At 42.1% G+C, this 14840-nt stretch overlaps 1 protein-coding gene across 1 annotated transcript in view; it reads left to right on the top strand.

Annotated features, from left to right (window-relative positions):
• Positions 1 to 500: 500 nt before the first annotated feature.
• The window catches only part of VEPH1 (ventricular zone expressed PH domain containing 1), a 77997-nt gene continuing 63657 nt past the window's right edge, over positions 501 to 14840 (top strand). Inside the window, exons 1-5 of the mRNA XM_035566544.2 lie at positions 501 to 569; positions 915 to 985; positions 5280 to 5571; positions 7338 to 7553; positions 12220 to 12394. Coding sequence (XP_035422437.1) covers positions 5434 to 5571; positions 7338 to 7553; positions 12220 to 12394 — 529 coding nt within the window. The 5' untranslated portion in view covers positions 501 to 569; positions 915 to 985; positions 5280 to 5433. The remainder of the gene's footprint in view (positions 570 to 914; positions 986 to 5279; positions 5572 to 7337; positions 7554 to 12219; positions 12395 to 14840) is intronic.

Genomic DNA, 14840 nt, shown 5'->3' on the forward strand with positions numbered 1-14840 from the left:
TGGAAACCTGTCATGACAGAAAAAAAACAGGCTTGCAGCAAACAATGGTTGTTTTGTGGGAAGAGTTTAAATATATGCAGCTGATCCCATGGGAACTGCTGTAGTCTATTCACCCTGTGTGAAAATGATGCTCTTTCAAAATAATCTTTAATCCTTTTCTTTCACTGAAAAATGTGAGAACTTTATTTAAAAGTTTCGAAAGAGCGCTCTATTTTAGTAAGTAAATGTGTTTCAAATACAAAAATAAATCAAATTATTATTGTAACACAGAGGGGGGCAGTTTTCCAAAATATCTTGCAATATTCTATCCATAAATTACGTATGTGAATGTTCTTGGGAAAGTTTCAGGCCCGAAATAATCAGGAAATGTATCCGTGCTTTCTTTTTTTTCCTGCATGGATGCATGTGGGGAAGGAAGTATCCAACAGTCTTGGAGACATTAGAAACTTTTGTGACCGAGACATCCTTTTTCTAATTCTGCAGAAAAGATTTTTCCTGTGAGACGGGGGTGAAGGATTTCAAGAGAAGGGAATCCTGCTGTATACACAGAGTGAAAGTTTACTTTGAAGGTGATTGTAATCTTCCTCCTATTCACAGAAAAGTAAAATAAAACTAGATGTGCAGTTGTTGGGAATATTTGTCCCCACCCCCAGAGAGAATGGGAATCCAAACCTCTCTTTGTTCAATCCATGCGTGTGTGAATAACATCAAACACCCACAGGGTTTTGTAGAGCTGCTGTCCTATCTGTTTTCCTGTGTTTTTTTTTTGTTTTTAATAGGACCATGTCCTAAATATTAAATATTAAATATTACCACTCCTGGTGGTATCATGCAGCATATGTTTTATAGTCTGCACACAGAGTGCTGAAAAGGCAAAGAGCTACTAACACTGTTGTGCTTTTGCTTTCCTATAGCGTCTTTCATCCAAGGCATCCAAAGCACTTCATACAATCCAGTGTATTAAGCATGGCAACGTGTCTGTGAGGTAAGGAAATGTATTTATTTATTTATTTATTCCTTTTTATTGATAGAATAGTCAAAGTATTGGTCTGGGATTGCATGGGCTTGCTATGGTACAGCAAGACCTCTGGCCTCCCAGTCCTTTAACACAAGTCTCTTCACTTAAGGAGAATTCTCTCTTGTGTAATTTGCTTGACAATTAAACCTAAAATATTTTTTGCACTGGGTGTTCAGTTTATACTGAAAAGGAAATTTACCTTTTCTTTATCAAAGAGTTCTGGCTTTTAGAGTTGCTTGATCCATCAGTAAAGAAGCAGAAACATCAGGTGGCAAGGCTCTAGTCTGAAGCTGTGCTGCGGTGTTTGAGGAGAACCATGCTCAGTGCCTGTGGCAAAATGGGTGTCATGGAGGAGAATGGGGTTTGGGAATGGATTAAGAATTGGGAGCCCTTGCTGTGCACGAGATTAGGAGTAGAGTCTGTCCTTGGTGTGGCTCCAGCAAGGTTCATCCTCCCAGCCTGTTGTCTCTTGAAGTGCTCAACTGCAACCGGTCAGTGGCTTTGAGAGTTTATCCCTCAAGGCTGTGGGTTATGGATTTTACTGCAGAGATGAGTTAGCTCAGGACTCGGTAATGTTTAACTTTGTTCTGAAATGCAGTATTATGTAAATTCCCTTCTAATTTGCTTGAACAGGGCAGTAAGAGGTTAGGTGCCTCTTGCATTTTAGTGAGAAAACTGGAAGATGCTGTAAGGTTCACTTAACGTTAAGTGCAGGTGGCCTGTGTTTCCAAAAATTCCTTAAGTATAGTGAGGGGTTTTTCATATTTATGTTGTTTAGTGTACAGCTAGATTAACAATATTGCACAGTTCTTCAAAGATTGCCCTTTTGTTTTCAGTAGGATAGCACCATCTGGTAAAACTGAGCAACCGTACTTTCATCTCAAGTCCTTTGCAAGTTATGGAAATGACTCTAACTTCTTGCAGCATTTGCCCCACTAAAAATTCAATATATCTGATTCCTTCCCCTTCCTCTCTGATTCCAAAAATACTTTTTTTTTTTTTTGTCATTCTAATGTCTTTCTGCAGAATCTGAGTTCCTGATAAAACTGTGACTTTTTTTAGCTGAGTTCAATTGGTTCTTGGATGCCTTTAGGTCTGACTGCCCTTTTACGTGAATTTTTTATTGTTAATCTTCTTTCATTGGGGGAATTATTTTGCAAACAGACCAATTCAATTGCTTCAAGCTCTGAAACCTGTCAGGCTAGCTTTTGTTCTGATTGCTTCTGATAAGGAGCTTTGGTAAGAATGTTGTGCCTCCAGCAAGTTAAGAGACTCACCTTGGAGGGGAGCAGCTTCAAGGTCCCAGGGAACATGTGGCTCTTTCAGTTTGTCATGAAAAAGGAATCTAGGTGTAGAAAATCAGAATAAAAACTTTGAATTAGGTGTGGGAGAGCACCACAAACCTGTGGAAATGGGCTGTGTTATAAGCTGGTTTTTTTATGCATAATGATGACCTGGAGTTTGTTACCAGAGCTGGAGTCACTGCTTTGTTCCCACACTTTGACCACGTGAAGGTGTGGATCCCTGCTGCTAGCCCCCACGGACACAGCACTGACGGGGAGCCGCACAGGAGGGAGGAACTTTGGCAAGTCCTTTTGCCTGTTTTCCATTGACTGTGTACGTGGGGCACAAATTTAAGTCTGATCTCAGATGCTGATCAGACAGTGATGTCTGTCCTATTGAACAAGAAGATTCTGACGATGTGGAATCGAGCTCATGAGGCATCTCAGGAACCATGCTCTGAAGCAATTTAATTGTCCAACCAGGTTCTTTTTTTTTTTAAGAATAAAAGACATGTATTATGTTTTATCTTTTCTTCAGTGGCAGCTACCTACTAGCAGTAAACTAAAACCTTGTAGTGAGTAAGGAGTTGCTTAAAGAACAATTTTCTCCTTGTAAGACCTATGCAAGAAGAGTCTTTGGGGCACTGTTACATAATTTTAGTATTAAGATGACAATACAATTCCATTTCAAAGAGGTTATGGTTAAGTAAATGTTTTTCAATATTGTCCTTATTGTCTATAAACCGTGTACAAATGGAATCAGTCCATCAGAGAGAACAGGACCTTTCTGAGAAACTCTTCTGCAGAAGCACATTGAGTAGATATCATTCGCAAAAGGCCAAGAAAAGGTAGCTGTGTTTCAGTGCATCCGATCAAAGGGAGGACTCAAATGGAACTTCATTCCTGAAGCATTTTTCTGAATTCTATGTCCAGATTTTGTTGTGCTACTTCTAAAAGTAACGTTAAAAGCCAAAAAAGTTCAGACTCTCTTTTGTATTCATGTAAAGTGTTACAGAATGATAGCATTTATTCCTTTGGACAGAAAATCTCCTCTATTGCAAGAAAAAGAACAAGTGAACAAACCAGTGTGAGCTTACTGAGTTTTTCTTTTTAGCCTTCTTCCCAGGAAAGGATAGCTTTCCACTAACACAGAGAGTTCTGTTTTCTCTATTAAAAACAACTGCAGTCAAGTGGAATAGGCTTTGTATTTTGTCCTAGAAACAGAGCGTTTCATTCAAAGATAAGGCCTCTCTGCGTTTAGGTTCATTTAGTCACCTGACGGAGAGATTGGTAACTTTTAGGCTGCTTTAGTCTGCATTCCTGAAATGCTTCACTCCTGGCACTGCAATTAACAGCTTCGGGTTCACTGCTTACCACCAGATTCCCCAGCTTTCCACTCGTGCCCTTGGATGTTGCCTGTGGTAGCAGGAGAGCAAAGCAAACAGGCTTTGTTTGAAAGAACACAAACTTTACACCTCTAAACATCATTGAGGATGTCAGTGTGAAATCATGAACAGGTAAAAAAAAAAAAAAAAACAGTTTGTCTATGGCTTTTTGAAGTTTTATTTATAAATTTGAGAATTGCTGAGTATGAGTATGATGGGCCCGGTCTCCTCTTCTGGAGGCAGAGCACCATCACCTTACTTGGGTGACTGCTGGTTTAGGTCTTTGAGCTTGTCAGGAGAATCTAGCCCCTTGTGCCTTGGGGTTTAGAATTTTAGTAGCTTTTTTTCTGCTTTTGTCTTGCTGCAAATAAAAAAACACTGTGTAATGATACTGATAGATTTAAAATTTTCTATTAAATTACCTATTTAAATCATTTTAAATAGTTAAGTATTTTAAATTAAAAAACATACAGTCAGGTTTATGGCAGATCAAATTCAGGGTTTTGTCTATTCTGTTAAAATAGAGATTGTTTCAATGAACTATTTCTGGAAAGTTCTCAGTGTTTTGCATTGGTTTTGCCACTTATTTCACACTTTGCTTTTTTTTTTTTTTCCTGAAAAAATAGCATAAAATAGAGCACAGGAATTAAGGATACTCTATATATTCCAGTTAATAATTACGTGATGAACTATGTTCATCAGCTCAGGAGAGGAGTTTGGCCATGAATGCACCACGTGGGCAATCTGGAAGCGCGCTTGGTAGATCTCTTGCTATCCTCAAAATCAGTAAATATTTTTTAAGATATGAATAAGTGAAGACAGAGGGAATTTTTTCCCTTGTGACGTAATGTTTGTGTTCTCAGGTTTCAGGCTGGGTAGGTGCGCAGCCAGGGCTGCCTGCAGCCTGCAGTGCCAGCTGCTGTGCTCCTGCTGCAGCACCTGAGCTCTCCCTGCGGCGCTGCCGTCGGGGCACGTGTGGCTGTGCACGCCTTCAGCTAACCCAAACCTGCGTGAAAGTGAGGTGGTGCTTGATTCCCAGGCTTGTCGTGCTCATCCAGCTCCTTCATCACTCTGTCCAGATAATGAATAGCCTACTTGTCATAAAATTCCCTTTTCTTCTCTATTTTACTTCTGCTAATATATGTCAAATCTCTGACTCTTTTACCCCTCTATATAATATAGGGAAATTTTGCTCATTGGAAACACAGACCATGTTATTTAAGCAATGTGCACAAAAGCAGACTGATCCAGCTCTAGTGACTGCTTTTCCAGTGCATAACACTTGAAACTAACTCAAATCCGTGCATTAAATGAGGACCATATTTAGCAGGTGTCTAATGTCTTACCTTTACGTTGACCACCTTTGACTCATAGTCATGCATCTCTTGCACTCTGCAAAGCCAGCCATGAGTGGCGAAGCTGAACCTTTCTTGTTCAACTTCAGCATGAAGTTCATGGTAGGTGCTTAAGGATGTCTCTAGATCGGGAATTCTGCATACTGCTTACACGCACAGTTTAAAACTCTTTGCTAAACTGGATGATAGTGAATGCATTTGCTAATTTTTCCTTCTTTTTTTTTTTTTCCCCTTTTAGATTGTGGCCAAGGAAGTCTTGAAATGTGCCACAGATTTGTTCTTCGTATTACACTGATGGCTAGTCCGCAGGGTTGTTCCCATTCTGTCCTCGTCTAACTCCTTCGTGCATATGCTGCATGCAGGGGCCTGGCTGAGTGGCAGCAAACACAGCCATGCATCATCTCTTCAGGCTGGTTTTGGCACAGAAGGACCTTTCACGCGCGGGGGATCTCTTCTCCTTAGATGATGCTGAAATTGAAGGAAGCCTCTCGGAAGCTCTTGAACAAATAAGACTAATTAGTTCATCTCCTGTAAGTGAGATGCTGTCCTCTAATAATTTTTCATGAGATAAAATATATCATATAAACAAAGCATTAACGATGGTGACATACACAATTCAAGGTTTTAAACTCAAGAATGCCATACAAAATATGTGTCCTGATTTTGCTCCTGCATTTATTCATGGACAGCTCCAGGCTCGGGGGTTGTTGCAGTGGGCTGGTGAAGTGTGGCTACAAAACGCTTGGTGAGCTTCTGAAAGGAGGCAGGACGATGCTGCCATCGCCAGAGTCCAACCCCTTGTCTCCTCAGACTACCTTTGTCACCTCTTTGTCCCTGCGTTTTGCCTTTAACTTGTCTGGTTACAGAGCGAGTTGTGTACAGTTTAATGATCAGCTCGTCCATTCCTTAATTATATTTCCCAGCAGACTTGAGCCAGAGCCTCAGAACCCCTCAAATGCACTTCTGGCTGGAGCGTGCGCCAGCCTCCAGAAGGGAAAGGCAAGCTCTTAGGAGCGCTAGGATACTCAAGCAGCAACACATATGTGTTCCAACAGCTGCGCTTTCCTGGCGTGTTACTTCATGTGATCTTTAAAATCAGTTTTGGCAACGTCCAAACCTAACAAGACCTGACTCAGTCACCAAGATGGCCACTGTGCACTGGCTTGTCTTCTCTTTGGTCATTTCTCCGACAGCAGTTATATCTGCAGTCCTTCACAAAGTTAAAGTTATTTTGGCCGCCGCGGCTGCTGTTTTCAATGCACTTCCACAAACCTAACTGCAGATAACTATGGGGATTTTGTGTAAAACATGGTATGCTTTTCAGGAGAGAATGCCCGAACCTGCCATCGGATTTTCTGAAGCATACGGCTTTGTGTGAAGCAGTGCGAGGAGCGGGGCCAGGGCTGGGCGCTGCCTGCCAGAGGGCTCCAAGCGCTGCCCGCAGCTGGGAGCAGAGGCAGAGAGCTGCCCCGAGACAGCCCCAAGTGTCATCACCTCTGCCTGGCACTCACAGACATCCCCAGCTGGAGCACAGACCCTCTGGAGCAGCACATTGCGAACTCATGCTGAATTTGGCCCTTGTAAAATGTCCATATTTTTCCATTTTTGATGGAAATTTTGATGACTTTTGGTTAATACTTTGGTCCGCCTTTCATCTTCGTTACTTTTCAGGGTGGAGCAGCACAGGTCAGAGGGAAGCACGGAGGAGTTGTATTTTGGGTGTGATTCTCCCCAGCAGCCTTTTAAGTTATTGCGCAGTGCTACTGTTTTATTGCCATGTGGCGTGTGTGTCAGTAATTATGGGGGATTACAGGGCTTTGCAATAAAGCCTGTTTAATTAATTTTTATTCATGTTATGTTAATACTAATCGAAACTAACCGTGCTTACGTCATGGGACCTGACATGATGAGAAATATTTGGGACCCTGCATTTGGCTATACGTAGGTAACAATTTCAGGTTGAGTTTTAGGATGCTTGTGGGAGAAGAGGCCCACACAAGTGTTTATAAGGCATGCAGCTGGAGTCTCTGGTCAAGAAGACCATGCTTTGAGACAGTTTGCTAAAAATTGTGTGATAACATAATCTGCATCTTAACAGTAATGGGAACTAAGACTTGGAACAGCGAGTGTATCATCTGTGACGTGGCCGATTTGTTTTTAATCGTGCTAAACATTAATTCTGAAGGTGGAAGTGAGCAAACAATAGGCAGTTACAAAAACCTCAAGCCTTCTGGTTAGTTTTGTAGGGTCTAATAAAGGATGTGCGTTCACTGGCAGATGTCTTTATTTGAACCAGGACTACCAAACCAACGACAACGACCAGGCTGTGGTGGAAATCTGCATCACTCGCATCACCACTGCCATCAGGGAGACGGAGTCCATCGAGAAGCACGGGAAGGCCCTCGTGGCTCTCTGGGAGTCGTGTCTGGAGCACAACCTGAAGCCTTCTGGAAAAGATGAGGACACGCCACATGCCAAAATAGCATCTGATATCATGAGCTGTATCTTGCAGGTAAGAATGAGCTGGAAAAAGCAAGGGAGTGCCATGCATTCCTCAGCTATCCAGTTTTATCTCTGAAAAAGCAGTTGTGCTTCATGTTTTCTAAGGGTGCACGAGAGTAGTTGCATTTGTTTGAAACCAAGAATATGACCCCAAATCTTAATGTAGGTTATCACGTATATGTGTTATCTCTTCTGATGAATCAGACATTTTGGCAGATTACTTATCTTTAGAAATATTGTGACTATTTAGTGCCAGATTTCGTAGTGCCAGATTTCGTAGTGCCAGATTTTGTAGTGCCAGATTTCGTTATCTTAATGCTCATCAATTCTAAGTATTTGCATTTAATGTAAGAATTAAAGTGGGAGACACAGGACTACCATTTTCTGTGGTTACAGAAAGTTTCACTGGAAAGCACTTAATATCGGGAAGGAGGTTATTCTTTGGAATTGTTCTGGAAGGCAGAAAAATACTGAAGACATTTTAATAACGTGGCATTTAGGTCATTGGATATCCTGTCAGCAAGGAGACTCTCCCTTTAAATTTGGATTGCAAAAGCTGAGTCCAGATACAACGCAGAAGACTGACTTCTGACCTAAAACCTGATTGCTACGGCTCTAAGCAGAGGACTAGAAAGAGGTTATGCCCTGGCCAAGAGTGTTGAAATAATTTCTTAGAATATTTTACTAAATGCTGGAGGCAGCAACAATAATATGGAAAAAGTATTTAGGTCCCAAAAATGTTTGCTAGAAGAACAGCTGAAAATAGGTCCTATTTGAACCCTGTAAATGGAAGACTAAAAATAAGACCTCAAAGTATACAGCAGCCTTTTAGGGTAGGAGTAGGCTATTCCAAGGCTTTCTAAGAAGGTAATCTTAGGGTGAAAAGCCATTTAAAGATGGGGAGGAGGAAAAAAATCCCCCTAAGACTCAACCTGATTTAATATGGGATTTATAAATATATATATATATATACATATATATTTACTATATTTTAAAAGCAGGGACTGCAAGCAATATTATTTCTTGTTGGGAAAAAAACTATCATACACTGGACTGGCCCTTAGAGAAATCTGTGTACAGTTATCTAATGAGGAGCAGAAATCAGGGCTCTTTCCAGAGTCTCGTCTGTGGGTACAGTGTATGGGTCAGATACAGCAGTTGTTTCTCCAAATGCTGTGGAGTGTGTTTTTGTGTGGACTGCTTTGGGGTGGTGTTTGCAGCATGTCAGCTGTCTCATAATTGCTTTCTGTACCTCCTAAAATCAGATGTGTATTTTCTGGTTCTTTCGTTGTAAGAATTGCAGTGGTACTGGCACATGTCACTGTGCCATGAAAGCTGCTGCTTAGCCCCTTGTAGGATTGCTCAGTAAACTTACTGAGATTCCTCATCTAGTTTTGCTGAAAGTATTTAAAATCCAAAAGAAACAAGAAGTTTCAGGAAAAAAAAGTGGAATTAAAGATGAATTTTCTTCAATTAAATTTTAGTTTGCAATCATTTGTGGTCAGTTGTTTACTCTCGGTCCCTCACTCTGACGACACACAAAAAAGTATTATAATAAAATATTAAAAGAAGGATGAAACTTCCTTATCCTGAAGCCAGGTTGTCGCTGGTGTTGGTTTAGGAAGAGTAGGAGTTTATTCTAGCCAGACATGAGGTCAAGTCTGTGGATGAGATTTAGCAGGATTTCTTCTGTGCTGCACTGGCAGCTGGGAGCTGCGATTCGTAAGCTGCACCCCGGAGCAGGGCCTGGTGAAGCATCCTTTGAAGGTCAGTGGTGTGCCGGGGGGGTCGCATCCTGTCTGCCCTTCTCTGTGAACGGCTGGCTTTGCTAAGGGCCGTGCCCCCTGATACGCAGTGCATTCCTGGGGGTGCTGCTTACTTCCCCTTCTGTTTTGTGTCTCTGGGGGTGAGGCAGTAACTGGATTTGGATGCTGGCTGCAGCACCACTTAAACTTTCCAGACCAAAGGCTGTAGACTGTAAAATCATATCGTACTTCATAAGAATGCTGCAGTGTGCCACGGCTCGTCCAAGCCTTCAGTCTGTGCTGTTGGCAACTGCGTGCCTAAATCAAGCGAGCTCTTATCCAAATGTTTTCGGGATTGTACTGTGTTACAGATTGCTTTGAGAAAGGAGTTCACTGAAGTGGGAGTTATAAAAACATGTACTGCTCTCTGAAACAGAGCTGCTTTGAGCAAGTTTCTTCGCATAAAAGAAGAATGAAAGGCATAAACTGGGTTTTTATGCAATATGCGAGGGTTAGTTGAAGTAGTAATGAATATCTGACAGCTGGGTTGAATCTCACAGCATGTTTCTGTTGATATTAGCGGCAGGGAGGTCCCCTAGGTTTGCAAACAGCACTATATCATATTATTGAAATCTGGTTTTCATTGTCACCTACACGTAAGTGTGCTGTCATGCCCTGATATTATTTATAAAGGAGCAAATGGAACCTTTCTCCTTCCATCTGAATTAAAACCTTTTCTTAACTATTTCACCTTTATCATAGGTTAAAAAAAAATGCCATTCTTTGGAATTTTCTTAGATCTTTTAAATCCTAGTCAGAGGGCCAAGTCTTATCTTCCCCTTCTTTCTCCATGGAGCCCTAGAGCATAAAATGGAGGCAGAATTTGGCTCCTACTCAGTAGTGCCTCTCCTCCAAACGCAAGGAGGCATTATGTTGATTTAAATATGCTGCTGCCTAAAGGTCTATTCATTCTAAGGGCTTTTGTTAAAATGCAGTATTTGGTCATGTGGCAGTTGCCCCAGTGAGCTGTGTCGATGCCTAGGCATTGCTGCAGCCTGTTCTTCCTTAGGGGCTGGTGCAAAGGGACCGTCCTGGAGCTGCTGCAGCACTGCACTGCTTGGCAGGTCTCTGTTGCAGGGATGAATCCTCACAGCCAGTTAACTTGGCTTTTTTGCATTGGTTGAGCAGCAAACTGCAGCCTTAATTAGGGTCAGCCCTGCTCTCCGTGAGGCTAATGGCCAAGGCAGTTACTACTCACAGAGGCAGAGCTGGCCTAGCAGGCAACATAGCTGGGTATATGGAACAACAGATTTTTTTTTTTCTTGGGTTTAAATTTATTTTTTTCAGTGCTGCTCCAGAATGAGCATGTGTTAAGTCTGGCCTGCCTTTCTTTGCACTACTTTGTTGCTTTCTGGAACATCTGGGTGCCAGTGGTTGCCTGTGATTTCAGATGCTAATTAAATATAATCATATTGCAGGACTATTTTCAAAAACAACGACATACTCTGGTTTCAAAGAGATATTCAAAACTGAGTGAAGATGAGAGAAAAGCACTGATTAAGGAGGTTTTAGAAAGAATGTAGATCCTCAATTGCACGTAAACAAATATGTCCTACTTGTTTCAAGGGCAGTGAGGTAACTTAACTTGGGAACTTAATGGGCAATAGATGTTTATAATCTGTGCATACAATTTTGCATACACAAATAGTTGCAGGAAATCCTTACCCTAGTCTCAAGACGTAAGTATGTGTGTGTGCAGATAACCCTAAGATCACTGAAGCTCGATGCCATTTTGAGGACAGAAGTGAGCTGTCTCTAGTCGCAGGTGTAGGAAAAAATTCGGTTGAGCCTGGTGTTCAGTCAGAGGAATTGACTGGAATTTAAGAAAGGAAATCTTAATTATCAGAGGAAAATTGTGGGTTACCCTGTGAACAAGCCTTCCAGAACACCTTCTCGCGTGTACTCTTTTCCTTGTTTGACAGGTGTGCCTTTGATTTCAGAGTTAATTACATCTACCCCCTGTCCTTCAAAAAAGGGCTTCTTTGTTTTCACTTACTTGGAGCTGCAATTTGAAAAGAGTTCTTAATGTTCAGTGGATTGTGCTGTAAGGTTTTGAGTTACAGCTTTGGGCTGTCATCACACATGGCTGCCATATTCATGCCTTGCTGTAAATTCTGAAGAACACAACTAAACAAACGAGGAATTCGGACAGAAACATCGTAGTCATGCCAAATACAAGGGAGACCCTGTGCTGCAGAACCGCGTGGTTCTAGGGTTTTCTCCCCTGTGTTTGTCCTGTGCTCTGATGCCGTTTTTGGATGTGAATGCAGTTCAGGCCTCTGAGCTTTCCCCAGCTGGCCTCTGGGGAGGGTGGGTGTTGCAGGGCAGCTGGGCATCGGAGGATGCAGGGCAGGGGAAGGAAGCAAACCTCGCAGCAGCAGCAGCAAAATGCTGCCTGGACGCTGTGCCTGCAGGTAGGGAAAAAGGCAGTGGTGGATCTGCTAGTGTGGTGAGTAGTATTTACTGGTCAACAGCGGGAGTGATGCTCTGAGGTGTTTCCTGTGCTTTGGGGTGAAAATTACCTATTCTGTCTGGATGATGGATATGGTTTCTGCTGTGTTCTCTGATGGCACAAAACGAAAAGTATTGTTGGAAATGTTACAGCGGTTAACGTTTAAGTAGTGCACTCAGTATCGTGTTTTCTCCTCCTCTTGCAAAATACAAAAATGGATGTATTGTCATCATCTCCTGCTGCAGCAGTTTTAAGTTTCCTTATGTGCTCTCTCTTTGAAGTCTGTTTTCAGTGGTGTTACCAAAACAAAACCTTTTTTGACCTGTTTTTTTCTTCCTCCAATTCTGATCAGCAGGAGATTTCATTTTAATAATTTTTTTCAGCTGCCTATTTTTCAGTGTTTCTTCATGTTGTTCCAGAATTACAATCGACCTCCAGTAATGGCCTTAGCTGTCCCAGTGGCGGTGAAATTTCTCCAGAGGGGCAATAAGGAGCTGTGCAGAAACATGTCGAGTTACCTATCTTTGGCTGCAATAGCCAAGGCGGACCTGCTGGCTGATCACACAGATGCCATCGTCAAAAGTGTCCTTCAAGGTATGAACACACTGAGATTTTGGGTTTAGTCCTGCAGTGTGCCCATAATTACATTAATTAGTCTATAGCAGGTGTATATATACAAACATACAAATAAACGTTTTATGCATAAAAACACTTATGAGACATGTATGTATAAAACATGCATGCAAACATTCATAAACATTTGATGAAATATATCAGATGCAATCTAAAATAACAGAATGCATCAAGGAACACCTTCCAAGACTATGTGAATTTAATGAACCTTGTTGACTGTGGAAGATTCATTGCAGATTGGATGACCCGTAGGGCAGGAAATATGTCTGTAGTTGTTATTGCATTATACTAATGGACTTCAAATAATAAGCCGTGCTAGGAGACGCTAGTTACTGGGCTCTTATCCTTTCTATTAGTGTCATTGGCAATATTCCAAAATATAAATGAGGATGAAATGAATCCCGTTTTGTGGCAAAGTAGTCAGATGTAAGATATAAAAGCTTCATGGCGATGCTTTAGTCTTGCCCACATCAGTAGTTTTAGACAGTTTTGTTGCTAAACTCCATAAATTTCACTATTGTGGTTTAAAAAGAAACCAAAAATATTCATACCTCTGCAAAAGTAAGTCCATTTTGGCTGAGGTAGTAAAGTTCACAGTATTTATTGCAATATAGTGCTACTGCAGCAGTAAAGCCATTGTTTTCTCAAGCACAGGTAATAGCAATGAGTACCAATAGCTGTCTAATTATGCCGTGAATATTATGAAAATATTAAGCCCTTGAACTAAATTTGTGCATTATTTAAAAAACAAAAAATGGTGCTAGTTATTTTTTGGTATTATGTGGAGGGATACCCTGAGCTAGAAAGTAACTTGGCCCTTAAAACACTGTAGTAAGAGTTTGCTTATTTCTGTCTAACTTGTTTAAGGACAAATGTGATAAATACGATAAAAAGAAAGAAATATGTATGAGCTGTGTGATCATACTAATGGAGTAGTCCAAGAACAGGATTTTGTTAACTTACAAAGCCACATGAATAATTCTTTTAAGACTTGTGACATGGGTATGTATGTGTTTGTTGTATGTTGCCACGGGAGGCACGGCACTATGAATAGAAAGATGAAGTGACACAAGTTTTGTGGCACAGTCATAAGTTTAGGAAAAGAGTGACAAATGCCCACAACTGAAGGATTCGACTGTGCCTGCTGGTTTTCATGTATTTATATTATTCTACCAGCAGATGTTGCTGTAGACATCAGAGATGGAAATTGCAGATTGGACGAGAGTACTCTGCATAGGCACAGTGCTCTGCTTCGCGTACTGCCTTAATGGCACCGTACACAATTTGTGTTTCAGGCATGAAAAGGCTGGTGTGCAGCAGGCTAAGAACCATGGGTAGAGACTGTTTGCAGAAGGGAGAAGGGAAGCAAGGGGGTGTTAAAGATGGCTTTACGAAGCAGTGCAGAGACAAAGGGCCTTGTTCTGGTGCTGCGCAGACTGGGTGCAGCCTAGTGGCACCAGCGAGACTGATAGTAGGCTTTGGCCCACTGCCTGTGGGTGTTTGAGAGCTGACTGGGTTTTTGGCTACTTGGGGCAACTGCTTGGCTGCACAATCAGTTTCTTATCGTACTAGTTAAGAGAGCTCTTTAGAGTGAGCGTGTAACTACTCTGTTCTGTTTAGTGTGAACTCAGCCTCCAAGCACGCGTGTCTGTGCTGCGCGCGTGATGCTGACAGGCCGCGTGCTGGCACCTTCCATCAGGATAAGGGACCAGGCAGCCTTATTCCTGCTTCCAGGGGACGGCAGCAGAACCACCCTGCACTCATTGCAGTCATCTGAGAGTCCCACTGCTGCTCTGTCTTCTGGGGGAGCTGGGGCAGCGTACACGTGCTGCTGTGCTGGGCAGAGGCTGGTTACAGAGCAGGGCCGAGCTCAACGCCACACACCAGCTTACGGGACTCACGTCTGCTCCTTCGAGTTTATGTTCTCAGTGCAGGAGCAGGATCACAGTGGCTCTTCTGTATTTGGAGACCAAACTCGCCCCAAATACTTCTTAATTTGTGTCTTCCAAACGGGCCAAGTAACTGTTAACAAAGAAAAATTTAGCTCAGTGCTGAAGGGAAGAGAAGACAAGCATGGTGGTGGAGGTGCCTCGTACTGGGCGGGAGGGGACTGGCCGTGGGAAAGCTCTGCTTGTTTGTGGAGGTTAGAAAGGGAAAGAAAAGCGGTTGGAAAGAGGAGGGTGTTCCAGCTGAGCCGATGGGAACGAAAGGACCGGCTTTGCGTTTGGTAATCTGCCAAACCAGTGCGGAGATAGGAAAAGGATACTTGAAAGACAAAGCATTTCAGGTATGAGGAACAGTAAAGAAAAGCAGCCAGGAATGACTTTCGGTAATCTTTTTGAGGATTTCGCTTGTTCTGCTATATTTCATGGACATTTGTTTTCATTTAATGGATGGCAGTGTATGG

This window comes from Cygnus atratus, chromosome 9, assembly GCF_013377495.2.
Source record: "Cygnus atratus isolate AKBS03 ecotype Queensland, Australia chromosome 9, CAtr_DNAZoo_HiC_assembly, whole genome shotgun sequence".
NCBI classification, from domain to species: Eukaryota; Metazoa; Chordata; class Aves; order Anseriformes; family Anatidae; genus Cygnus; species Cygnus atratus.